At 41.9% G+C, this 25,660-nt stretch overlaps 6 protein-coding genes and 6 non-coding genes across 15 annotated transcripts; 10 read left to right on the top strand and 2 right to left on the bottom strand.

Moving 5' to 3' along the window:
- Positions 1-31: 31 nt before the first annotated feature.
- LOC117566838 (uncharacterized) lies at positions 32-965 on the bottom strand. The gene has a single exon (XM_034246422.2). It carries the CDS (start codon positions 874-876, stop codon positions 262-264), a length of 615 nt encoding a protein of 204 aa, XP_034102313.1. The 5' UTR covers positions 877-965; the 3' UTR covers positions 32-261.
- Positions 966-1,107: 142 nt separating this feature from the next.
- On the bottom strand, positions 1,108-2,988 carry LOC117566836 (zinc finger protein 277). Of its 2 annotated transcripts, none has more exons than XM_052006148.1 (4): positions 2,872-2,988; positions 2,380-2,635; positions 1,940-2,322; positions 1,108-1,881 (listed from the first exon to the last, which is right to left on the bottom strand). In XM_052006148.1, exons 1-4 carry the CDS (start codon positions 2,986-2,988, stop codon positions 1,180-1,182), a joined length of 1,458 nt encoding a protein of 485 aa, XP_051862108.1. In that variant the 3' UTR covers positions 1,108-1,179. The 2 variants fall into 2 exon arrangements, with proteins under 2 accessions (XP_051862108.1, XP_034102309.1); XM_034246418.1 differs by lacking the exon at positions 2,872-2,988 and adding an exon at positions 2,755-2,787.
- On the top strand, positions 2,932-5,561 carry LOC117566834 (H/ACA ribonucleoprotein complex subunit 4). 3 transcript variants are annotated; one of them, XM_034246415.2, is made up of 6 exons: positions 2,932-3,029; positions 3,095-3,460; positions 3,703-3,954; positions 4,153-4,427; positions 4,691-5,110; positions 5,173-5,561. In XM_034246415.2, exons 1-6 carry the CDS (start codon positions 3,017-3,019, stop codon positions 5,371-5,373), a joined length of 1,527 nt encoding a protein of 508 aa, XP_034102306.1. In that variant the 5' UTR covers positions 2,932-3,016; the 3' UTR covers positions 5,374-5,561. The 3 variants fall into 3 exon arrangements, with proteins under 3 accessions (XP_034102306.1, XP_034102308.1, XP_034102307.1); XM_034246417.2 differs by lacking the exons at positions 4,691-5,110; positions 5,173-5,561 and having other exon boundaries at positions 4,169-4,363; XM_034246416.2 differs by lacking the exons at positions 2,932-3,029; positions 3,095-3,460 and having other exon boundaries at positions 3,807-3,954; positions 4,169-4,427.
- On the top strand, positions 4,469-4,610 carry LOC117572877 (small nucleolar RNA snoR639/H1). Its single transcript, XR_004572610.1, has one exon. It is a non-coding gene; the product is annotated as a small nucleolar RNA snoR639/H1 (small nucleolar RNA).
- A 111-nt stretch (positions 5,562-5,672) lies between the features above and the next one.
- LOC117572886 (small nucleolar RNA Me28S-Gm1083) lies at positions 5,673-5,765 on the top strand. The gene has a single exon (XR_004572618.1). It is a non-coding gene; the product is annotated as a small nucleolar RNA Me28S-Gm1083 (small nucleolar RNA).
- Positions 5,766-5,908: 143 nt separating this feature from the next.
- On the top strand, positions 5,909-6,003 carry LOC117572881 (small nucleolar RNA Me28S-Gm1083). Its single transcript, XR_004572614.1, has one exon. It is a non-coding gene; the product is annotated as a small nucleolar RNA Me28S-Gm1083 (small nucleolar RNA).
- Positions 6,004-6,171: 168 nt separating this feature from the next.
- Positions 6,172-6,261, top strand: LOC117572885 (small nucleolar RNA Me28S-Gm1083). The gene has a single exon (XR_004572617.1). It is a non-coding gene; the product is annotated as a small nucleolar RNA Me28S-Gm1083 (small nucleolar RNA).
- A 148-nt stretch (positions 6,262-6,409) lies between these two features.
- On the top strand, positions 6,410-6,502 carry LOC117572880 (small nucleolar RNA Me28S-Gm1083). Its single transcript, XR_004572613.1, has one exon. It is a non-coding gene; the product is annotated as a small nucleolar RNA Me28S-Gm1083 (small nucleolar RNA).
- A 152-nt stretch (positions 6,503-6,654) lies between these two features.
- Positions 6,655-6,747, top strand: LOC117572883 (small nucleolar RNA Me28S-Gm1083). Its single transcript, XR_004572616.1, has one exon. It is a non-coding gene; the product is annotated as a small nucleolar RNA Me28S-Gm1083 (small nucleolar RNA).
- Positions 6,748-7,935: 1,188 nt separating this feature from the next.
- On the top strand, positions 7,936-17,086 carry LOC117572062 (uncharacterized). The gene is given in 6 exon segments (XM_034254640.2): positions 7,936-8,115; positions 10,130-12,498; positions 12,637-12,797; positions 12,859-13,251; positions 13,253-16,662; positions 16,735-17,086. Coding segments are annotated over 5 exon segments (6,525 nt in total). The 5' UTR covers positions 7,936-8,115; position 10,130; the 3' UTR covers positions 16,928-17,086.
- Positions 17,087-17,312: 226 nt separating this feature from the next.
- LOC117572064 (7-methylguanosine phosphate-specific 5'-nucleotidase) lies at positions 17,313-19,256 on the top strand. The gene is made up of 2 exons (XM_034254643.2): positions 17,313-17,541; positions 17,972-19,256. Exon 2 carries the CDS (start codon positions 18,075-18,077, stop codon positions 19,050-19,052), a length of 978 nt encoding a protein of 325 aa, XP_034110534.1. The 5' UTR covers positions 17,313-17,541; positions 17,972-18,074; the 3' UTR covers positions 19,053-19,256.
- Positions 19,257-20,535: 1,279 nt separating this feature from the next.
- On the top strand, positions 20,536-25,010 carry LOC117572063 (ubiquitin-protein ligase E3C). Its single transcript, XM_034254641.2, has 8 exons — positions 20,536-21,220; positions 21,283-22,021; positions 22,093-22,507; positions 22,568-22,689; positions 22,754-23,491; positions 23,549-23,693; positions 23,754-24,453; positions 24,515-25,010. The coding sequence occupies exons 1-8, from the start codon at positions 20,885-20,887 to the stop codon at positions 24,680-24,682; spliced, it is 3,363 nt and encodes a 1,120-aa protein (XP_034110532.1). The 5' UTR covers positions 20,536-20,884; the 3' UTR covers positions 24,683-25,010.
- Positions 25,011-25,660: the final 650 nt, after the last annotated feature.

Genomic DNA, 25,660 nt, shown 5'->3' on the forward strand with positions numbered 1-25,660 from the left:
GGATCATCATAATATGTGTAGACTAATAGTGTACATGGTGCTGCACTTAGGATGGGTTACCATTTATAAAGCTTCATCGGTTTCATTACAGCTCCTAGCACATACATGTCATAGTTATACAAATAGCTTAGACTTAGCTTTAGATTTAGGTTTAGTTAATGGATTCGTGTATTGTGCTAGCATATTAAATAAATCTTATAGGCGAACAGTGGAAGTGGAAACAATATCTAGGGATAAATACTCTCAGCAATCTCAATTCAGTCAGTCCTTTAAGGCAACATCCTTGGTCAAGTCGGCCCGTTTCTTTTGCTCCATGCGTTGTTCCATCTGCTCCAAACGTTCGCTCATCGTATCCAGCGAGCTAAGCAGGCCTGCTTGAATCTCACCATATCGCTTCATGGCCAATATCAGGCTCTCCTCAATTAGTTCACTTTGCTGGGCATATTCCCCATTGTTCTCGGTAATCTGCTTAAGCTTGTCTAGGCACTCATTGGGTATGCTGCGAAAGTATTCAGCACCCAGTGCTGGTTCCAGCTGCTTGACTCGATCCAGTTGCTCACTCTGAGCATACAGCTCTGGTGCCACGGCATTCAGATAGACCTCTTTCGATCTCACCTGCTGCTGCTCCTCTAAGAAGTTGGGGTCCAAATACTTCTCCAACTCATCTGCTCGTCCTACGACCTGCTGCAGCTGTGTGCGTCCGGTGGTGGCTTCGCTCAACAAGGCGTTGGCGGAGCACAACGAGTCGACAATGTTCGCTGCTTGGGAATGGGAACTGCTGCTGCCGTCGATGTGTTCTCCATGAGTTTCTGGCAATGGGCCAAGCACCCGAGTCAGGGCATCAATCCTTTTTTCCAGTAAGTCTAGTGCTTCCATTTCAATTGCCAAATTTCGTTTATTTTGGTAGAATAACGGAATGATGTCAGTGCGAAAACTTGCAAAACAAAAACACTAGAGGTGGGTAAACACCGATAGCTACATCGATATTTTAATAATCGATTTTTTAATGCGCACAAAGGTGTGCTGGAAAGTGACAAACGGGATTTCTAAAATATACCGAAGGGCAGAAACACTCCTGGTATATTTCCAAAACACATGAAGGGCGCGTCATTTGAAAGTTTGTAATTTGTTGATTATTTTTAATAAATCTAGATGTTTTTGAAACACAGTTACGACAACTTATAATTTGAAGTTCTCTAAAGACAAACGCTCTGCATCCTTGTTTATTTGGGCCAAACTATCCTCTGATATGATGCGCACTATATCAGAATCCACATCATCGCCGTTACTATCATCGAGTACGCATAGAAGACCATCGTTTTCCATATACGGGAAGAAGAATTCTGGTTTATCCCACTTAGTACGCTCGCCGATACCACAATGCGACTCCGCAGCCATGTGTTCGGCAAGAAGTTCGAAACTGTCAAATTGTAGATCACAGGACACACAACGCATCAAGCACAGCTGTCGCCGCACAAAGTTGACAATTTTAATCTTCTGATAAAAGTTCAAGGAATTGGTCACTGACTCAAAATCCAAGCCATGCTTCTCAAGCATGTGTTCTTTCAATGTGCCAAACTGAGCATCTTCCTGGGCGCAGTACAAGCACTTTATGGCATTGGGTTCTCCGTCTCCTGCCCAATCTGACCAATCCGAATCATGTTCTGCATCGGAGTCTTGGCGAGCAAAATGCTTGTCGAAGTCCACGCTGGCATTGTCTTCGCCGAGAGATTTACGTTTCTGTCTTTGTTGTTTTCGATGCGAATTTGGCGACGTAGTGCGATTATAGTTGACCAGGAAAAATTTGTCATACTCGCGGCGATTGGGATTTATACGCTTGTGGCCTTTCTTACGCATGTGCTCCTTTAACGTGGGTCGATCCTAAAAAAAAAACCAGTCAGTTTGGAAAATGTTCCAAAGGTAAAATGCACTTACATACCTTAAATGTCTTTTCGCAATACAGGCATAATAATCTATTTAAATTTTCTTCCAATTGCTCGAGCAGCTCGTCCACATAAACTAGCTTCTCGGGCTTGCCCACAAGCAAGAAATGCTTGTCAAATAGATGATCCAAGTAATCAGCCCGCAGTCCTTTAATGACAGTACGACAGAATAGGCATTCCTTGCTGAAGGTGCGATCCGTCAGCTCAAACTGATGACGCACTAGAGCTGCACTCAACCGCTGTTCCTGGAGCCGCTTGCGTAGCTCAAAGTCCTGCGGCAATATATCACAGAGCAGATAGTATTTCTCATTCTTGGCGTAGCTTCCGTCAGGCAGTTGATCCAGAAACATAGTTGTGCAGTACTGTTCGAATTCATGAGCTATAAAAGAAAGTATACATGAGCCTTTACTTTGGATACAAGATAAAACACATTTACCCTGAAACTCCTTTTCCCAATACTGCAAGTAATCCTCCAGCAGCGCAATGTCATCCACATCCGCAATGACCAGACGATGCTCGAGATACAGGTGCGCTAGGCAGTCATCTCTGTCAGCGGGAAATATAAACACTTTGTCGCATTTCAAGCACTTGATGGCTGTATTGAACGACGGTTTCAGCACAACATAATCTTTGTTATTACCCACTGGAGCCACCACATCGTCCTCTGAACTTTTATTATTCGCCTGCTCCATCTGTTGACAATAAATAAATACTTATCGATAAATTTGATGTCACTAGATTTTTCCCCGATACTTCATTTAATTATATTTGCTGCTAACTGCTAACATCTTGATACGAGTGAACCAATTACATGAATTAAGCTTCTCATGAGTGGTACATCTAAATTTTTTTTAAATTTGGGATCAAATTAAAAACATTTTCTATATCCGATTTCTATTTATTATCGAATAAGTTCTATCGAACTTACAAATAACAATCGATAAAGATTCGGTATCGATATAAGTTTCAACTGTAGCAACACGTGTGTTGCTCGGCCATTTTCTTCAGTCAGGCACCGCGTGCAAACGTCTTTTTGGTACTCCATATATTACGGTTAAAATAAAATAGTTAAAATGACTGACGTTGGTAAGCAATTAATTGCAAATTGTAATCAAAATGTTCTGGTGACAATGCTGCATTCACCATTGCAGATGCCCGGAAGAAAAAGAAGAAAATCAAGGAAGAGCCACTCGATGCCGATGAAGATCTTGGAACTCTGCAGAAGCAAAATCAATTCCAAATAAAGCCATCGTCGAAGATTGCCGAGTTGGACACTTCCCAATGGCCTCTTTTACTCAAAAACTTTGACAAACTCAACATACGGTCAAATCATTATACACCGCTGGCACATGGTTCATCACCGCTGAATCGAGACATTAAAGAATACATTAAGACAGGCTTCATAAATCTCGACAAGCCCTCAAATCCCAGCTCCCATGAGGTTGTGGCATGGATCAAAAAGATACTGAAAGTTGAAAAAACTGGACATTCGGGCACATTAGATCCCAAGGTCACAGGTAAGAAGACAATACCATGTGCTTTCATTGTGCAAAATTGGCGAGAATCCTTCGTCTATATGTGATGAAGATGTCCCTTGTTATCATAAAATATTCAAATTTTCAATCGGGAACCAATTCTAAAATTGTTGTGCATAGTTTCATTCATTTTTCCTCTCAAGTTAAACTATTTTCCAAACCTAACCTCAAACGTAACTAACGCACGTGCTCTCCCAATTTTCTCACCCTCCACAAAAACACAGGGTGCCTTCTTGTGTGCATTGACCGCGCCACACGCCTCGTGAAATCGCAGCAAAGTGCTGGCAAGGAGTATGTGGCCATTTTTAAGTTGCATGGAGCCGTCGAATCTGTTGCCAAGGTCCGTCAAGGTTTGGAGAAGCTGCGGGGCGCACTTTTCCAGCGTCCACCGTTAATCTCTGCTGTCAAACGTCAATTGCGTGTGCGCACTGTTTACGACAGCAAACTGTTGGACTACGATGAAACTCGTAATATGGGTAAGTCCATCAAATACTTAGTTAAATTCAAGTTGTTGAACCCTCTGCCTGCCGCTGCCTGGCATAAGGCAGAGACAGCCAGAGCTCTTCCCAACTGAAGTAAATACAACAAAATTTCAGTATTTGCGAATGAGCAAATGCACAGTTTTATTGGTAACGCTTTCTATTCTCCTCTCGCCACAATACTCACGTGTCTAGGTGTTTTTTGGGTTAGCTGCGAGGCTGGTTCTTACATCCGAACAATGTGTGTCCATTTGGGTCTAGTCCTAGGCGTTGGTGGCCAAATGTTGGAGCTGCGACGCGTTCGCTCAGGTATTCAATCCGAGCGCGATGGCATGGTCACAATGCACGATGTTCTCGACGCTATGTGGCTGTATGAAAATCACAAAGATGAATCCATGCTGCGACGTGTCATCAAGCCCTTGGAGGGTCTTCTGGTCAACCACAAGCGCATCATCATGAAGGACAGCTCGGTAAGTCTTCAAGAGAGTGTTATTGAAAGTCTTCCTTACCTACCCCATGATATTAAGCCGGCAGACGATTGTATTTTAACCAGCAACGTCTGTGACTATGACTGGGAACAGTAAAGCCGCTGATGTGTGTATGTTGGAGTTGCGCCTGCCTAGCGTATCTGACAAAGATTTTTTCAGACCACAATAAAAATTAACTTAAATTAAATTGAATATTCCACTTTCACAATACTAAATTCGTTCTTCCTGTCTATATCGTTATCTAGGTGAATGCCGTTTGCTATGGTGCCAAAATTATGTTACCCGGTGTCCTGCGTTATGAAGATGGCATTGAACTCGAGCAGGAAATTGTCATCTGCACGACAAAGGGTGAGGCCATTTGCTTAGCCATCGCTCTTATGACCACAGCGACCATGTCGTCTTGCGACCACGGCGTTGTGGCTAAGATTAAACGTGTCATCATGGAGCGCGATACTTATCCACGCAAGTGGGGATTGGGTCCGAAGGCATCGGCCAAGAAGGCGCTTATTGCTGCCGGCAAACTAGACAAGTTTGGCAGGCCCAATGAGAACACACCCAAGGAATGGTTAACCGGGTTCGTTGACTACAATGCCAAAAAGCAAGTTGCGGCAGTGACTCCACAAACTCCTGAAGCACCTACCAACGGATCCAGTGAAGTCAGCAAGGTAAAAGAGTATATTCAAAAGCTCTTTATTGAAGATAATTAATTGAAATTGTTTATCTGCAGCGCAAACTGAGTACCTCAAGTGTCGAGGAATCCGCAGTCGACGCCACGCCTGCGAAATCAGATAAGAAAAAAAAGAAGAAGAAGCATAAGGGCGAGGAGGAGGCTCCAGCTGAGGCCGAAGATGCGGATGCTGCTGATACCACCGTAGAGAAAAAAAAGAAGAAGAAGAAGGACAAAGATAGAGATAGAGAAGAGGCTTAGGAGTAGAGTAGCTACTCATACTATGCATAATTGTATTAGGAATTAGCCTTTATGTCCTCCACTATTCAGAGCATTTTCGTAGTTAAGTTTTTAAAGTTGCAGACGTCGACGTGCTGTAAAAATGCAAATTTTTAATGCATTTATAAGTGACATTCGCAATGCAATAAACATATATTTTTTATTGTAAATTGTTAAGTCTTCCTGATTTCGATAAACTTACCTTAACATTTACAGCAGCATTGTAACAACCACTTTCTTAAAAGGTAAGAAATTTCTTTATGTTATTATTATAAATGTTTTTCTTCTGATGAGTGCTAACTTTCGCCCCTATCTGAAAAATAAGTGAAACTTCCCCTTGTTGAATGCGAGATTGGTCTTACTGATAGAAATGAAAAACATTTTATTATATTATTTTTCACCAAAACCCTATTTGACTAATTTAATTCAATATTCTCCTTTTAGCTTGGCACAGTAATATGGACAAAATGCTTAATCATAAGGTAAGTCATTTTTCTCAATATGTCAAAGTGTAATCCAAAATTTGATGAGTTTTAAACTTTCGCCCCTATCTGAAAGCAAAAGTGAAACTTCTCATGTTGAATGCGAGATTGGTCTTACTGATATTAGTGATTTCACTCTCTAAATAAATAGCTTTGGAGAATCAATTCTAACGTGCCTTTCTCTTTTTTTTTATAGATGTGAAAACATGAACTTCTTATGTCAAGTATTCTGTTGTTCTCTATTGAATTACTAGGATTTCAGTAAAGGTTAGTATCCTTAAAGTTACTGGCCATATTCAACTCTGTGATGAGTATTAACTTTCGCCCCTAGCTGAAAATTAAGAGAAACTTCTCATGTTGAATGCGAGATTGGTCTTACTGACATACAATTGCATAAACATAATATGGAATATTGTTATAGAAACTACAAGATTGTCCACTTTTTCAGATCATGCTCAAAAAGATCGAGGTGACCAGTTCATTCGAATGCGTTTTAAGGTAAGCTAAAGTTCTTATGACCAAATATAAAACTCCGGTTTTACATGATGAGCATTAACTTTCGCCCCTAGCTGAAAATTAAGTGAAACTTCTCATGTTGAATGCGAGATTGGTCTTACTGAAAATATAAAAAACATGTGCATATATACACATGTATATGATTTCTTAAAATTATACTTATCAGTCTTCTTTTACTTTCAGTATACGGGGGTGTGATCTTTAATTTAACGGAAATTTCTGAAAGGTTAGTTTGCTTTTGATATTTCTATTGGGTTAAATAGATTTCAAAATGATGATCAATAACTTTCGCCCCTAGCTGAAAACTAAGTGAAACTTCTCATGTTGAATGCGAGATTGGTCTTACTGAAAGTTATTTATTGCCATTGAACTAAATCTAAATGTTTGTCTCTTAACTAAATAAATATTTCTATTTATCTTACAGATGGAATATACTTGTTTGGGGAACAGAAAACTAGAAAAGGTACGCATAATGTAAACATAATTAGTAATTCTTGTTAAATTGATGAGAAAGGAAAGCTGAATATGTGTCATGATTCACAAAATCCGCAACAACACAATCCTCAAAAATAGGTCCTACTGAACATAAAAAATAAGCAATACAATATTTCTTTAACGCCAGCATCTATTAAATAAAGTTGTATATCTTCTTTAATTGCAGTTTTTATATTTTGGACAAAAAACGCCACAAATTTTATCTATTAATCGTAAGGTGAGTTTCATTTAATTAAGCCACTTATAAGGCATACATCAAAGTGATGAGAAAGGAAAGCTGAATATGTGACATGATTCACAAAATCCGCAACAACACAATCCTCAAAAATAGGTCCTACTGAGAAACAATCTAAATTAATAAAATATCTATTAAAAAAAAAAACTAATTATTCTTTTTGTTTTTCATATTATTGCAGGTAAAGCTCTTATCCCATGACAATTACTTAAGTTACTTCTGCATAAACAATATACATACGTACATGTAAATAATAGATATAATAAAGCAAATAAAAAGTAAATTAATGTGTGTTATTTATTTTGCGGGGGTATTCGCATCTTAACCTCTAAAATTTAAGGTTAGTCAGCATTTTTTAGTGGGAAATCAAAACCATGGTTGCCACCTGGTAAACAATATCGCATCTTGTATGCAAAGAGTACCCGCCTTTTGTTTTCAACTTACTACAGAACGGCCATAAATGCATGTAATACGATTATCGAAAGGACACATTATAATCACGTGTAACAAATTATGGCGGTTAAAAACAATGTGGAAGCTAAATGAAATTATCATGTAACAAATGGGTTTACTAGGTGAAGAATAACAAAAATATGTACACGAATGATTAAATTCAAGTAACAATGATTAATTGATCTATTTAGTAGTTGTAATGTTCAATTAATTCACGTTTTGCAACCTTTTCTTCAACTTTGAATATCATCAGGCTACATTTGTTGCTCATGAACAACCCTGTGTTTCATTCCATGTTGGTATCTTGGCGCGTTGTTATCGGTCACCATATTGAAATTTAGCATGCAGTCACCAATTGCACACATGTGTGTGTACATTTTGTGTATGTATTGGATTGTGTGTGCTAGCTTTTAGCGACGTCAGCAGCGAGAGCCGCAAGTTATTACGCGTTGAAGTGGACTAGAAGCAAATATATTAAAGGTTCCATTAAATTTACGATATTAAATAAAGTCAAGGCACCTTAGTGTGCCCTATTTTCAGCAGGTGAGTGCTTTTATTAGGTTTTATTTTCATTTGTGACAGGATATTTTTTCGGTTTCTCCGTGCTTCATAAAATGTATGTATGTATGTATTTGTTACATGGGGGTGTAGTTCGGTGCCTTTCATTCTGACGCATGCGATCGACGGTATCGTATGTATGTATCCGTTGACGCCATGTTGGATTTCTTTTGAGGTTATCGATTTATAGCAAAAAAATATTTCATAGTTTTTTTGTGAAGAGTATGTCTAGCGGATAACGGACGAGTTATTATTAAATTTACGAACACATTAGAGATATTGACAGCACAAGTTTTATGTCAGGTATTAAAATTGCATACATTATTATTATTTATGAAAAGTGCACAAATATGGGCGGAGATCATAATAAAAAACATCAAATTTTTCATTTAGACTGATTGTGTATGTATACTATATGCTTGCATACATACATGTTCTAAATTCCTGTGCCTTACGTTTATATGTGTACAAGTAATTAATAATGAAAAAAAAGAAGGAAAACCATCTGCATTTAATTTGTATAATATCCCTTGCAAGACATTCGACAACAATAATCGGTTTTTATCGGTAACCACGTGCGCACACAGACATGTACATAAATGTGCGTACACATGCAGTCGTGACATAAGCGGGACAACTACTGTTGTGCCATTGCCATTGCATTCCGTTGGAACGCTTGAAATTGGTTTTTACCTTATACTGAGGCACACACACAAGCTCATTTTGCTACATATGAGTATGTTTCGATGTATACACAACCAGTCCGTCACAGGGTCTTCACAGCGCTGCTTGCGATCACATCGTAAAATATTTGCACGCGCATATTTTTTTTGAATAAAATCGGTAATTTTTATAATTAATTGAGTATATTAAAGTGAATACAGTGCATTCGCAGCTTACAATTATGTGCGGCTCTTGGCAATAGTTAACGACAACTCGTTGCTGAAAATAATCGAAAGTGTGTAAAATGTTTGGCTGCCGTCGCTGATGCTCTGTGTTATATCTGTATTTGTATCAGTGTGCGGGTCTGCGTGGGCTGTTAAAGGCGCTTAAATAACATCAAGAACTCATGCATTGTTATTGAGCCGCTGTTCTTCACATTAATTGTTATAAATGTGCGTATTATTTTACATTTATGTAGTTTTGCATCTCGTGTAGATTCCGTAAGCTATTCGATAACATGCTAATTTAAGTAGTCCTGTGCTGTCACGTACGCAGTTCTTAATTTTTAAAACATATTGACAGTCTTATCACAGGTAACAAATATGATTTGGTTTTACCTGCCTCATTTTGCATACATATTTCCCGGAAGATTTAAGTGTGTATCTATTACTGCAGTGTGACCCATTTACCTGCAAATTAACCATTATTGGCAGCACTGTTTCGTAATTTGCGAACTTTCTTTAATTTTTTTGATTGTAAATGTTTGTAAGACTTTTGCGCTACATTTACTTTAAATATGTTACATATTATACACTTAAATTATATGTTATTTAGACAATATTATATTGACAAATATTTCGTTTTCTAGTATACATATTTTTTACGGCAATGCGACCCATTTGCTTGCAAAATTTACCATTATTGGCAGCACTGCTTCGTAACTCGCAAACTTTCATTTCTCTTAATTCCTAACCTTAAAATGTCTGAAATGTTTGAGTATACAGATTTTTTTTAGAAGTGCGATTCACTTGTTAAAGTTTTGAAAATTTTGTCAATATTTCCGCATGAGTAATAAACATATAACAAATATAGTTGTTATTTGTAATATTTAAAAAGAAAAAATAATTATTTATCAAATAGTTGTCTCTACAAATATAGTCCATATGACAAATAATATTTGGATTCTATATGTAAAGCGACTGAATATTAAGTGTCTAAATTGTCTTAATTGCTAAAGAAGCAGTTAAGATGTAATTACGTTTACCATTAATTTAATTTTAATTTAATTGAGTCGGGGTTTGTAAATGTAGTTAATAATATCCTTTTTATTTTTTAGAATGTCACCAGAACTACCTCCGATTGTACTGGCAGGCAAGGATTTAAATAAATATCGCAAATTGAACCGTCTATATCCAGTTTCACGGGAATTCCTGCATCGAAATTGGGGAAACGCCAAACGCTTCATCTGCTATGCGCTACAACCACGATGTGTACTTCGCAATTATGCCTGGCGGAAGCGTGGAAATCGCGTCGTCATCGTACGGCGTCCACGTATCCTACTCTTCGATCCGCGACTTAAGAGCATGATTAAGCGGCGCAAGGCGAACGTCAAGCAATGGTCACCAAGCATTGTGCGACTATACAAAAAGATGGGCTTCGTCACGGAGTACGAGGAGACGGAACTGTATGGCGAGGAGCTGTCCAAACAGATGAAACAACAACTCGAATTGCTAAAGAATGGCAAACGAGGTATTTCTTTGATCGAAGATGCCAACAAAAATGTCGAGCTACGCTTGGACAAAGAATACCCTACTGTCGCACAACCCGAAGAGGATAAAAAGGCCAAAGAACTGTTAACGGAAACAATAGAAAAAGACACAGCCGATAATGCTGCAGAGACTGATGCAACGGAAACTAAAGAGCGGCAAGATGTGAACCTCATTGGGGATAAGCCGGTCACCTCAGAGCTGATGGAAATTGAAGAGTGTGAGTCACAGGCCAACAGCGAATCGGTGAATGCAACTGAAAAGTCTGGAGGTAGCAAATTCCTTGACATGCTCATGAGTAAAGTGCGCGTCAAAAATTTTGCCAAGGAGTCGAATATCCCGACGACGACGACTTCAACAAATGAATCTACCACATGCAACAAAGTTATAGCCGAGGAAAGTAGCGATTGCAATTTTCATGATGACGCCAGCGACGATTTCGTGGGCTTCGACGAGAGCGACCATCAGCCAGGAATGCTGCTCACTCCGTTGGTGCCGCAGAGCTGCAAGACTGTCGACGGCAATGCTGCATTTGTAAGCGATGCTCTCGAAGCGTATATGAAAAAGAATAATCTGCGTGAATCGAGCCTCGAGGATCGCGAACGCCTGCTCGAGCCCATGTATCAAGATGGGCGCGTTACGGCGCACAGTGTGCCTCCCCATATGGACATGCCGGCGGTGCCGGACAGCCTGCAACGCCTTCGCACTGTGGCGGATCGTCGACTGTACCTGCAACGGTGCAAGAGCCAAAAGATGGCGATCATCAACAACGAGGCAAACGTCTACAGGGAACTGCAGCGGAAGTCCCGTCAACGTAAGGTGAAAGTGGCTGCCATGCAGACTCTGCAGTCATCCGGTAGCCAAATGCCATTCACCCGCCAGGGTTGGCAGGCCGCCAGCTATGTGGCTACCGACATGGACAAGTACTACTACCAGGTCATCCGCATTGACGGTGAAATGGTCCGATTACCGGGAAGTCGGGGCAACAACAGTCAGCGCGAGAAACGTCCGCATCGCAGTCAACTGACCGCCGAGGAGATCGCCAGCATCCGATGTAACCGAAGTAAATGCGTGGATGCAACTCTCAGCTCTGAGCTGAAGGTTCTACCCACATGGCCGATGAAAGGCGGCAAACTGCAGAAACTCAATCAGTATCCATTGCCTGCCATCTTCAAGCCCTGCCCGCTCTCACAGAAACCTTACCAAAAACCACTGGACGATGATACGGCCGCTTTATTGCTATCTGGCGGCAGCATGGCCATTGTCAGTATGCCCCCGGTGCATCTAGATGTAAAGCCAGAGCTGGGCCGACCTCTGGATGAGATTGCCAAGCGCTATCTTCAGTACATCCTGCCTCATCATGACATAACGCGCGAGTGGGCCGAGTTCAGTGTATCTACTCTGCAGATGCAAGCGCAAGACGAGGAAGCAAATGCTGAAGGATTGCCGGCGGACGGATTGCCTGCAGGCAGGCGGAGGAGTTTCACTTTTGTAATACCCTATTTGAATGATCGAAATCATATCCTTGTGCGTCGTGTTGTCGATCGCTCCGAGCAGCTGGACGATAGTTTCACTGCCGAGCAACCGCCCGAGAAACTGCAGGAGTTTCAGTTTCGCAAAGAACTGCCCGAATCGCCTGATCCCATCGACTTGGCCTGCGCAGATATGATTAGTGACATGATTAACACGGTTGCCATCAGCTGCAGCGAGAACTCATTCGTCAGCATTGATCCCGATGCAAGTTACTCCTCTACTTCTGAGATAAGTCCCATTAAAGAGGAGACGGCAGCTAGTAAGGTGGACAAATCCGGTAATAAATTGTCAACTGGCAAACAACAACAGCAGCAACTGCGGCGCCCCAACAAACAGCAGCGTTTGGCAAAAGAGCTGCGCCGTCTCAATGCCACCATCATCGATGCAGCTGCTATGGCAAAGGATGGTAAGTCCCTACACGTATAATAGGTTGCTGTGTTGATTTTCAACCAAAATAGTTGTTAATAATTTATTTGCTTCAAAATTGAAATACTAAAGATAACAAGTCTAATAGATATAATAATTTGATCATTCTTTATTGCAGCCAACAAACCTTGTGTCAAAGAACACTGTCAGATGGGTTGCCTCTGCGAGAGTCTCGCCGGAGAGTTTCCCGCTCGAGAACATTGCGGACGTGCGGATTGTGTTCTGGAATGCCGCTGCACACGGGCGGAGCTGACTCGCGTAATGCGCGTAGAGACTGACGTAAGTATCTGTGTTTATAGGTCTAGATCCAGTTTAACCTAATGCCATATTTCAATAACAGGGTCGCGGCCTCTCGAACGAGGATGCGTTCAATCTGCGACGGAAGGCGACAGCTCGCTTGGCTAAAATGGAAAAGGATTTCACATCGACTCTAGTGCTGACCGACAATGAAACGCTGCTCATCAACGAAACTCAGTGTGATAAGAAACGACGCTGCACGAAAGCGCCCAAACGATACGAGGACTTTGACGACTCCGTTGAGGATGATGATTTGGTGCGTCCAGCTAAGGCCGCAAAACGTGATCCAAGCGTAAAACGCTCCCGAGTTACCCCAGAGACTGCATTTGCAACTTTGCCATCGCTGCAACCAAAGTGCACTGTGAAGGACACGGATTTTGTGCAGTTAAAACACTGCGAAGTGTCGCTTCGTCGTCTTCCCGACATTGCTAATTTGGGCCATCTTTTGCATGACACATCAACTGTATAATTGCTTCTGCGGCGGAACTGCATTGGAAGGAAAGCCGGTCATAATTGAAAAGGAAGATGGCGATGCTGTTGCCCCTCACTATGTGCCCGAGTTGGCCACAAGGGCTCACTACAGTTTCGAACGACCACCGGAGGAATCGCAAGCACAGTCGAAGAAGCGCCGCAAGGACAATAAGGCACAGTTACAAGACCTTCCGAAGAAACCAACTATTAAACCATTCGTAAAGATATTGCCAAAGCAGGAACAGCTTGCTCCGACAATTAAGCCGGAAATTAAACTCACAATTAAAACCCCAATTCCACCGACAACGTCAGCGCAATCGTCGCTGCCACCACCGCCTACACCATTAGCAACGACCAAAGCAGCTGCAAGTGGTGTTGTGTCGCCTGAACGACCTGCTGAGCTTGACATCATCTTTAGCTACTATCGCTCCCGTCCATTCCTCTGCCGCCGTGCAGTCTCTGTGCCAAAGAATTGCTATTTGCGGCTTAATCGCCGTCGAGCTGAACGCGTGAGCTTGGAGGTGAGGCGCAGTGAGACGCCCCAGACACAAGAGCTGCTTAGGAAGCGCATCTCGAATGCGGTGCACTACTACCGTGCTGAACTAGATCAGCAACGACGCATAGAACAGGAGCAGCAGAAACAGCAACATAAGCTGACGGAGTCAGAGCCACAAGTTATTCTTGTGCGCGACGATTCCGATGAGAGCGAAGCAGGCAATGTAGTGGCAAGCAAACGAGCAACTCACAGCGAACTCGGCGTTGAAATGCAGCCACCTAAGCGCAAGAGGCAGCTGCCCAATTCAGCGGAGGAGTCAAAAGATGCGATCAAGCAGAAAACTGATGTGCAACAGTCCGCTCCAATGCCAGAGATTCAAATGCCCAAGATATCGTCATGCTTTTCACTGTACACAGGCGCCACGGATTCAACTGCTAGCTCGTCATCCCCGAGTTTGGATGACAGCGCCTCGGTGGACTCTGCGGTATTCCGCGCATCCTACAACGATGTGATACTCAAGATGAACACGCATGTGAGCAAAAAGATGCAGGACATTGATCTGGCGCTGCAGCGTGAAAGTAAAATAATTCCCGCTCCCAATGAGGACATTCTATGCATCATCAAGTGGACGAATTTCTTGGCTGCTTTTGAGTCGGACTATGTATTCATTTGGGACGTGCAGATGAAAAACTACAATTTCCTCGCAGCAACCATCACCAACATGATGCCTGCGGTTTGCGGTGCCATTGGTGTGGTCAATACGCGCTTTGCTCCTGATCCTAGCGCCTTGCCGCTGATGGCGCGCATGCTGCTGGAGAGCAAACAGAATGAGAACACTGGTCGCTTGGCAGTGGTCATGCAGGGCAGGCAACAGTATTGGCTGGTCAAGGGTTTCCTGCGGTACATGGAGGGCAATGCGTGCACCAAGCCGACGCCCCAATCCCATCCCATATTGACCAAGAAAATCAATGTGCTCTGCTCGCTGATGGTAAAGCAAAAGATAAGGGAGCAGCACAAACAACTTGAACTGGCAAGGGCAGCCAAAGAAGCCGCGAATTTGCAAAGCTTAAGTGCAACTACATCATCGCAAGATATTGCTACAGTATCAACTCCATCATCAGTTGCTTCGCCAGCAGCAGTCCCAGCAACAATGTTGCCTACACCTCCTGCCAGATCGACGACAACGACGACGCAGAACAAGGATGCTGGTCTCATCATTCGCAGCAACATTGAGTTCCGCAAGGTGCATCAAGGAGATGTGAGTGCTCTGCAAATACCAGAGCGACACGCAAAGGATCATCGCTGGTTGGTGTTGAATCTCTTTGACGACTTCTCGCATATATTCGTTCCCGCCTTCCGGGACATGATCTCTTTGGATCGAATTTATCAAGTTGTTCGCGCTTCCTATGACACGCAGAAGGTCATCAAATTGCAATTCTTCAAGGATGCTCCCTACGATGCCTTCGTGACACCGGCGTCCAAACGCAAAATCTACTTTGGCCCGTTGCCGCTGGACAAGGAACCGCCAGTGCTGGTGCTGCTGCAAAGTGTCGACGGAAAGATGATGTTGCGAGAAGTGTATCAACGTGAGCATAGCATTAAAGTCCAGGCTGAGAGGCGTACGATGGCGTTTTGGGTGCTGCAGATCAATAACCAGGTGCACTTTGAGGTCGACTTGACGGCATCGGCTGGCATGGTGACGAAGGTCGAAAAGACTGAGTCGGAGCAACAGCTGCAGCAGCAACAGTTGCAGCAGTTGAACGCCAAAGACGACGACAATGCCGCAGATGACGATGATGATGACGACTGCATGATTATTGATGATGACGTGGATGCGGCAAAGCAACCAGAGTCGAGTCAGGAAACGAAACCACAGCGTACCAACTACACCATTCAAACGATGTCCGCCGGCAATAGCGGTGTTCTCCAGATAGTAAGATCACCAACAAATGCAGCTGGCGGGAATTCAACAAGCAATGGATCAGTGGCTGGAGGATTTCTGCCATTCATTGCGAATGTGCCTGCCATAGGAAGAACTGCACCGTCTACACAATTCCTTACGCCACAAGTGCAGGTCACACAAACACCGGTGGTGCCATCTACATCTGGTCGGAGTGAGACGAATACGGAGCCCAAGCCAGCCAAGATTAGTCGCATCTCCGTGCAGCGTTGCAAGACTCCAGCCTTAGCTACAACTGCCGCCTCAGTAAACAGCAAGGAGACCGGTTCGCCTCCCGCCAAGATCAATGAATCACTGCAGCAGCTGCTGAGTGGTGGTAATGGGAATATTAAGATCGGCGTTCCATCCACAGGTATTACAATCACCAAGATGAAATCTACAGATGCCAATGGAACATCAGCTCACCCACTGCACAACAATGCAGCTGTGGAGCCCATTAAAATTGGTCTCAAGCGCAAGGCAACAGGGCCATCGCCTGGAGCAAGTATTATCAGACCAGCAATAGCAGAATCATCAATCAGAACACCAACAATTGTGAAGAAAACGGCCACCACAATCTCAATTGGGAATCTGCCTATCCATCAGGTGCGTCCGCTGCCAACCAAACTGCAGCAGTTGGCCGCCGCTCGCAATTCCCTGCCGCATAAGCAACCCGCCGCTGCAGCAAAGGACGCCAGATCGTCACTTCCCGCAAAGCATCCAGTGACAGAGGCGTCCTCGACGACATCGACACCAGAAGCGGGCAATCGGAAGGTGCCAGCAACGGCGAGTACAAGTAAACCGCAGTACGGCTTTTTGGTGGCCAAAGATTTACCACGTTATCGGGTTAAGTTTATGGACTCCAAGTACATGGTCAAGATACCCGATAGAGGTGTCTATGCCTTCAGAAATTGTGCAGCTGCCAGTGATTATTTAAATCGGTAAGTTTGTGTAAAACCTGAAAATGTGCTTGCTTAAACTGGAACTATCATTATGAACATTTTTATTTACAGTGAATTGACACGCAAAGAGAACCTGAAGCCATTTCTGCCAGGAGAGTGGAAGTTTTTGCCTTTTGAAAACTGCGTTCAGAAGTCAACAACGCCACAAAAACAGCAATCACCACCACAACAACAAACACAACAGCGCTCGGCGGCAAAGTCCCTGTCACAATCGACGACTATGCCAATCGTTATCGAAGACTAATTCAATTATTAGAATCGAAATTTTCAAGCCTCGAGCGAGATACACACACATCGTACGTACACACACCCGCGCAGCAGTTAACAATAACTCAAACATATTTAATATGTAGATTAATAAGACATAGGTTTAATGAATTATGTTAATATTATTTGATATGAATTCTAATATTTTTTTTTAGTTTTTCTTGTTTGAATTGTAGCATAATAGAAACCAGCAAATGTGAGCAAGTAAGATAGAGATACAAAGTAAGGCTGAAGGAGAGAGCACAAAAATAAACAAAACAAAAAATTTCATTGCCACTGTTGCGATTTATTAGCTTGCGACTTTCGAGCGCGTTGTTTCATTTCCATAATGTTTCAGCTCAGCTGTTTGCGGTACGTTCTCGCCGAGTGCAATGATTGATTCAAAAGAACGACTGGTAAATAAGCGAATTGAGTTGTCCGGCATTTATTGTTAATAATCAAAAATACACAAAGCGTAAAAGCTTCGATAAACAGGCTGATTAGTGCCCCAAGCATTAGAGCGAGCCAACAGTAAATAACAACTGAAGAAATTGGCAACAGCGTTCCAAGGTCAGGTACCGCTCATTGGAAATAGAAAATATACCTTCGCTCGTGAGTATGTACACATTAGTGTGTGTGTGTTTTGTTTTTGCACCGATTCGTGTGCTAGTGATGAGCAGACTTGGATAACAGTGACTAATGAATACAAAAAGTCTGTTTTGTTAATTCGAATTTGAAACTGCAATTGCAATTTGTGATTGAATTAGGATTTGGTTTCACTATCACAGAGTCGTTCATCCCTATGCATAATCACATATACATATATATATATATATATATATATATATATATATATATATATATATATATATATATATATATATATATATATATATATATATATATATATATATATATTTATACATATGTATATATAATGTGAGAGGAACTAAGCGAATGCGTGCGATATGTGCAAATTTGCAAATGCCGTGAAAAATGAGAGCGCAAAGTTCTAATCAACGAAATACTGCTATATTTTCAGTCGTCGAAAAGAACCCACTCCGAGAACACACGAATATTTCGGTTCGCTCTTCTCATCGTCTGGCTGTTATAACTATAAGTAAAAATAACAGTACATTTTCGCAATGGGCAAGGAACAGGACGAAAATGCGGGCTATTTGCGCATCCAAGATATTCCCGCGTTGAATCAAAGCCACTGCAAAATGCGTGATCCAGAACGTGTGGAGAAAATCATCAATGAGTTCGTTTGCGGCGGTCCAGAGCGGATGCAATTTGTTTCGGATTTCGACTATACCATCACTAAACAGCGAACTGAGGATAATCTTCCAGTACTGTCGAGCTTTGGCATTTTCAATGCCTGCAAATCGCTGCCAACGTATTTCAAGGAGGAGTCCGACAAGCTCTTCCACAAATACCGACCTATCGAGATCGATCCCCACATGCCAATCGAGGAGAAGGTCCAGCACATGATCGAGTGGTGGACTCAGTCGGCTAAACTGGCCAGCGGATTTGCCTTCGATGAGACCGAAATCGAGCACACCGCTAGCAAATTCAAACGTGCGCTACGTGACCATACGCATGAGCTTTTTGCGACGCTTCTCCGTCTCCAAATACCGGTGCTCGTGTTCTCCGCTGGACTGGGCAATTCTGTAGTGTCTGTGCTGCAGCAAGCAAACATAATGCATCCCAATGTCAAGGTCGTGTCAAACTTTTTGCAATATCGCAATGGGGTGCTTGATGGCTTCCAGCAGCCGATGATTCACACCTTCAACAAAAACGAAACGGTATTGGATGGCAGCGAGTATTATGAGCTTGTACACACACGTGACCACATCATTGTCATGGGTGACTCTCTCGGCGATGCGGACATGGCCAACGGTGTGCCCGCTTCATCTCACATCATGAAAATAGGGTTTCTATTTGATCACGTGGAGGCAAACATGGAAAAGTATATGAATACCTTTGATATTGTGCTTGTGGATGATCAAACAATGGATGTGCCACGCGCTCTCCTCGCTCTCGTCGAACAGCGTCATCAGTTACGCCATCCACACGTCACAAATGGAGCCTCTGCCATAGTTCTGCCAAATGCTGCACTTTGAATTTACCAAGCGACCACAGAAAACGCCAGTTCTAAGTGCTCAAGTGCTAATTGTTTATTAATGATAAAAATGATAGGAAAACAACAGAAGCTATTAATTAGATGGTTTAGATATAAAGTTTCAATCATGTTCTACCATATTTGTATATGTTCGAACTAAGATACACTATCATAATAAAATCACATTGAAGTGATTAGAAACACATGATTATCTGTAACTGATTTATTGTATTTGTAGTTTAATTTTTTTCATATGGACGAAATTTTAACGGGAAACGTTACTTTAATGTTTAATGTCAACAAGTCATACCGTTACTCACCGATTCGTGACAGTAATTAATGTTATCCGTATCAGTTGATTTAATACATACATACATATATTCCATCACAATAAATTCAAAATTGGCGCGCTAAAAGTGACTTAATACGAGTACACATAACACAATATACGGATGAAATATATCATCGTTACATCGTCTGAGATCAATATTCTTAACGAAATGGCTTTTCGTAAATGGACCGTTAACTTACAGAAGTGTACTAATTTATTACTATTTTTGTTGTTCAATATTTAAAAATTATATTTAATAAGAAAAACATATGCAATTTGAACAAAACTGTTATTTACATATCCATGACGGAATTTGTCTCGTGCGAGACTCTTTACAGTGAAGATAACATAAACTGAAACAATTTTAAAAATAAGTGAATGTTGTTCCTAAAGCTTTAGATAAGCACTATATTTAGAGTTAAGATTGATTTTAGGAACTTGTTCTATTTTACGATAAAATATATATATTCGTTAATTTTTTGGTTTTGCGTACGAATTTGTAAATTTTTGCAATTATCAGAACCGAAAACTAAACAGAAAGAAAATTCCAAAGCCATTCTTAGCTCTAATTAAAGTACTTATCTAGGGCTATAAAAATAACCTTTTTTATTTTTAAAATTGTTTCAGTTTATGTTATTTTTAACGTAAAGAGTCTCGCACGGGACAAATTCCGTCGTGGAATTACCCATATTGCATTTATAATATAATACTATAAATATAACTAAAAATTTACAATACAATGTACCTGTACATATTTAATATTTTTAATCTTTATCAGATTCAGTTCCACAAAACAAGCTAAACACAATTGACGACTTTCTCTAGCTCTACATTGTGTATGACAAAATATAAAAATTTTAAATGTTGAAAAAAGGTCGAAAACGGTGTAATATGCTCATTTTAGTATAAAAATACTGAAAATAATATAAAGTATTTTTCTGATATTTTCAAGGTTCAAATTTCGATCAACTATTAAATATTCTGTTACTCATTTTTACATTCCGGATTTTAACAAAAGTTTAATCAGCAAGAATACCACTTGAATAAAAAATATACCACATGAGATGTAACCAGATAAATAGTATCAGGGTTTTCTGTAATAATGCCGATAGAAACATCGTCTCCATTTGACAACTTGGAACAGCTGGCGCTTTTGTTATTTTTTAGTACTTTTGTGCAACACGGAGAAAATATACAAATCATTCGTTTTTTTTACGCAGCCAGAAAATTTATCGTAGGCAAGTGAAAAAAAATAGTATTAATACATTTCTGTTAACAAAGAAGGAAGTTATAAGGATCATCAGCCGTTTGTTCGAAATTGACGCAGCAGTTCATTAATGCATTGTCACTCTCCATTAAAGATTTGAAAATCATAAATGATGTGGTGAGTGGAGGAGGGGGCGATTGATCAGCTGGGTTAAAATATAACAGAAACAGCAACAGAAACAGCAGTAGTACCCACCAAAGCCAGCAGCGAAACTGTTGAAAACTAGTGCAGTATCATGTTTGGTTTCGATGGCGAATATCGGCGAAGGCCGGTGCAAAGTCTTGGAGGTGCCTCGCACACTTGTGACCGAGACACAGCCATTCGCAAAGCAGCACTGGAACGGCAGAAACGCAACGAACTCCGACAGAAGGCGAATGGCGCCGTTGTCCTGCAGTCATACGCTCGGTCCTTCATCCATCGCCAGCGTCGCAAACGAGCTGAGCGCGAAGCCTTCGACGCGTATCTGCAGCTACATCGGGATCGGGTGAACGAGGATGAGAGTATGTGTTTCTTGTTGCGACGCCTTAGTTTCTTCTACAGCAGTCGGGTGGCCATGGACAGTGGGCGACTGGTGAGTATAGATTTATAGCGTAGATCGCGATATATGCTATATTACTTTTGTATTGTTTTTAGATTGAAATTTGCCAGCAAATTCTGCGAAATCCATCACGCCTTCTACAGCACTCAGCACATGATCCCATTTGGATGCTGCGCGTCTGCAAGCTGCTGGATGCGTGCTTGCTGGAGCTGTCGCTGCCACAGAGTGCTGGTGCTATACCACTTCGTATGCTGGAGACTTTCACTACTGTCGCTGCCGTGGAGCGCTATGTGGAGGATGAAACGCTCTTGTATAAATATTTGGATCGAGTATTTGGCTTCCTCATTGCCCGCAACTACTTTGTGCGCTTGCGCCAACTGCTTGATGAGAAGTGTCCACCGCTGGACGGGGAGACATTGCAGGCGCCCAGTCTGATGGCTGAAGCGCTGCTTCAGTTGCTTTTGCGACCGCTTACAGTTGCCAGGCGCATTTCTGCCGGTGAGCAGTCAAATATCTTCTGCCAGAAGTTCATTACTGAAATTCTGGCTACGCCGCATACGGATCCGATTCGTTATTTTGTGCTGCCCAACCTGGCGGAGAGTGCAGAGTTTCCATTTGCATTGCTGATGCAATCGCTGCACTTCTTGCTGGAGTCCAATTCAGTGACACGGTCTGCGGCTGAATCAACGGACTTGGATGAGGAAATCAAACGCAGTTCCCTGTTCTATGGTGTAATCCAATCCAGTGAGGTCAAGCAGTGCAAGTCACAACCTCGTGAATTGTTCAGTTCGTTTTTACTGAATTCGCTGCTAGTGCTAGATCGCAAACAACTAGGTAAGTAGAGGATTTGGTTTTAGTTTCTAACATTGAAGTGTTAAACAACGACTAATTTATTCTTTTTGCAGACACATTGGAAGAGAGCAACTTGCTGATCGTTTACGTCCGTGTTATTGCTGAAATGATGCCCAATATACTGAAGCTACCCAAGTCGACATTGCGAAACCATGCGGCACCACATCGCCATACAGACTCTGATGAAGATGATGACTCGGATGAGTCGGACGAAGATGACGATGATCAGCCGACTTCTCGCACCCTTGACTATGATATGGAGCAACCTTGCCGCCCTGTAGGCGAACTGAGTAGCAAGGAACGCAATTGCCTTTTGGAATCAATAGCCATATTGAACGAGACACAACGAGTGGATTTCATTGTACAGCAAATGGAGCCACACATTGAGAATGCTCAGCTCATCTACGCACTCTGCGAGATCTGTCACAATCTGATGATATACAATAAGCATGCAGTTTACGAGTATAAGTATGTTCAAATCTGCTCGTCCCTCTTTCAAAGCATTTAATTTGTATCATCTTATTACAGATTGCTCTACACTTTGGCCTTTACGCCCAAGTTTGTGCGTGCAGTCTGGTTCAAACTGGCCGCTGAGTCCACACAGTTGGGCTTTTCTGCGCCACTCACACTCATTTCTAAGGGCGTTGTGCGTAAGTTAAGCAAACAACTCTAAAATGTAAAACAGCTGCATTCAATGTTCTCTACTTTGTACAGCAAAGCAGCAGGGTGTGGATCGCACTATTCCTTTACTGGCAACGTTTTGTATGCTATTCGGACGTCTTCTGCCCACATTGCATGACGTCGAGTTTGTGGAACAAAAACTGCTGGTGACGCCTATCCAGGCAGCTATAAAGCATGTCCGACTGATGCCATTTTCCATTGCTGAAATCGTGCAAATGTCCAAGACGCTAAAGGACATTAGCCTTGGCTTGGTTGAGTTAGCTTTTCGCAGTGTTCTTGGACACACCGATGCCGATGACAAAAAGCTTCGTCAACAGAAGCAAATTTGGGCCAATTTGCTGAATGTGGTGGTGTTTGTCCTCAACCAGATCCATACGCGTGACTTGCGACTTGGCTTCTGCCCGGAAGCACATTGGACAGTCAGTCGATTGGATTTGCCATTGGACAGGCCAACGGATCTGCCTTTGACACACAGTAGTCGCATGCGTGGCATACGTCCATTTCAGCCTATTCGTGATTTCACGCGTGAAGACTTTGAGAACGGCCCGCCCATGTCAACCAAACAGAAACGTTCCATAACCATATTGCGTGAAATACCCTTTGTCGTCGCATTCAATAAGCGCGTGAGCATCCTCCAGGGTCTTGTTGCGGCGAACAAAATGCGGATTCAGGGCCACCAGCAGGCATTCTTACAGGGTCCCTCCATTATGATCACTGTGAGGCGTTCCCATCTTTACGAGGATGCTTACGACAAGCTGCGTCCTGAGAATGGTAACTAATATACATCTATGTGTTTTACATTTTTATTAACTGCTTTTTTGCCAACAGAACCGGATTTGCGTCTCAAATTTCGAGTACAGTTTGTGTCTTCGTTGGGACTGGATGAAGCGGGCATTGATGGTGGCGGTGTTTTTCGTGAATTTCTCTCGGAACTTATCAAGACTGCTTTTGATCCCAATCGGGGCTTTTTTATGTAAGTGCCTTCATTAATTTACTTTTGAATTTTCATAATATCAAAAACATTATCTTTTAGGGTGACAACTGACAACAAACTGTATCCTAATCCAAATGTGGCGGATTTATTTGGTGACTTTGAGAAACATTATTATTTTATTGGACGTATTGTGGGAAAAGCAATCTATGAAAATCTGTTAGTGGAGCTTCCGCTGGCGGAATTCTTTTTAACAAAACTAGCTGGCAAATATTCGGATGTTGACATACATCAATTAGCGTCACTCGATCCGGAATTATATCGCAATCTGCTTTATCTCAAAGACTATACCGGTGATGTTAGTGAATTGAATTTAGATTTCACAGTCGCCAGCAGTTCACTTGGGCAAACACAGATTGTGGAACTGAAGCCGCAAGGTCAGAGCACGCCGGTGACTAATTCAAATCGCATCGAGTATCTACAACTGATAGCCAATTACAAACTAAATGTTCAGATAAAAAGTCATTGTAAAGCCTTCCGTAAAGGTCTATCAAATGTTTTGCCGATTGAGTGGCTTTATATGTTCAGCAACAAGGAGTTGCAAATACTCATATCTGGCGCGGAAATTCCGATTGACTTGGAGGACCTGAAGAAGCATTGCAAATATGGCGGGGAATACACGCCGGAGCATCCTTCCATAGTAGCATTCTGGACAGCGGTGGAGAGCTTTGATGATCTGCAACGACGTCAGCTCCTTAAGTTTGTCACAAGCTGCTCCCGTCCTCCATTGCTAGGATTTAAGGTAAGCATTTCAATTGCTACGTAACTACTTCATCAGTTTTAAAATAATATTTCAATTATAGGACCTGGATCCGCCATTCTTCATACAGAATGCTGGCGATATGGAGCGCCTACCTACAGCCAGCACCTGCACGAATCTGCTGAAGCTGCCGCCCTTCAATAGCGTTGATCAAATGCGCGAAAAGCTGCTCTATGCCATACAGTCCGGTGTTGGCTTCGAACTTAGTTAAGATGTGCTCCCGACAAGTCTGAAACTATACAAAACAAATTGTATAACCATCAGACGTATCGTATCACAGACTCAGACCCAGACTCACACACTGACATATCGAATGAATGTATGAAATCGAACACATTGAATTGGACGCCCATCCACCAGCAGGATTCGAAGGCTGGTCAAGTAGCAATTCCAGTACATAGATAGATGTACATTATGATTATCGTAATTAATTGTCTATTGTAAAGTATGAAGCTTATGAGGTCTGTTTTCCAATTTTATCTTTTAGTTGGTTTTTGTGTTTTTTTCGTATAACACAACAATACATGTAATAAAAAAAAGAAATGAAAATCAATCAATTTCTTTTAAAGGTTTGTCGACTACATTTTCTGAGGCCTACAGAAACTTTTAAATGTGCGATATGCCACCCACCTTACTTTAGCTGAGATGTCAGGTCATTCATGTGGCTATCTTAGGATGGGCGGGGTCATGTGTCTGTGTATTCAGGATGCTATTTCCGTTTCATTGTGACACAAAGCAGACGGAAGTGCACGCAGATACACACAAGAGCTGCTGCACAAACACAAACACAAATACACCCATAGGTACAAACCTTTCGGATTCCTTGAATTGATTTAATGCCGGCTTCTAGATGAATTTATATTTGATTGCAAAATATTTAAGTTCATTTCAATGAAATGTCAGCCTCAGGACACCATCGTAATTAACCACATTTATTTAATAGGATTTATGGATAATATGTGTTTATTCATTTACAATGCTTGCATATTATTGCTATCATCTCAATTATGCTTACCTTTATATAAATAATAATTACAGTTGCTTTACTTCATTTAACGAAATTTTAGGGATGTGTTGACAGAAAGTGGAATTGTGGTCGTGTTTGTGTAACATCGATGTGTTTTAAATAATAAGACCTACACTTGTGTATGAACTCAAAGCGGACCTTTAACTTTGTATGTTATGGTAT

The sequence above is a fragment of the Drosophila albomicans genome, chromosome 3 (assembly GCF_009650485.2).
Source record: "Drosophila albomicans strain 15112-1751.03 chromosome 3, ASM965048v2, whole genome shotgun sequence".
Lineage (NCBI taxonomy): Eukaryota > Metazoa > Arthropoda > Insecta > Diptera > Drosophilidae > Drosophila > Drosophila albomicans.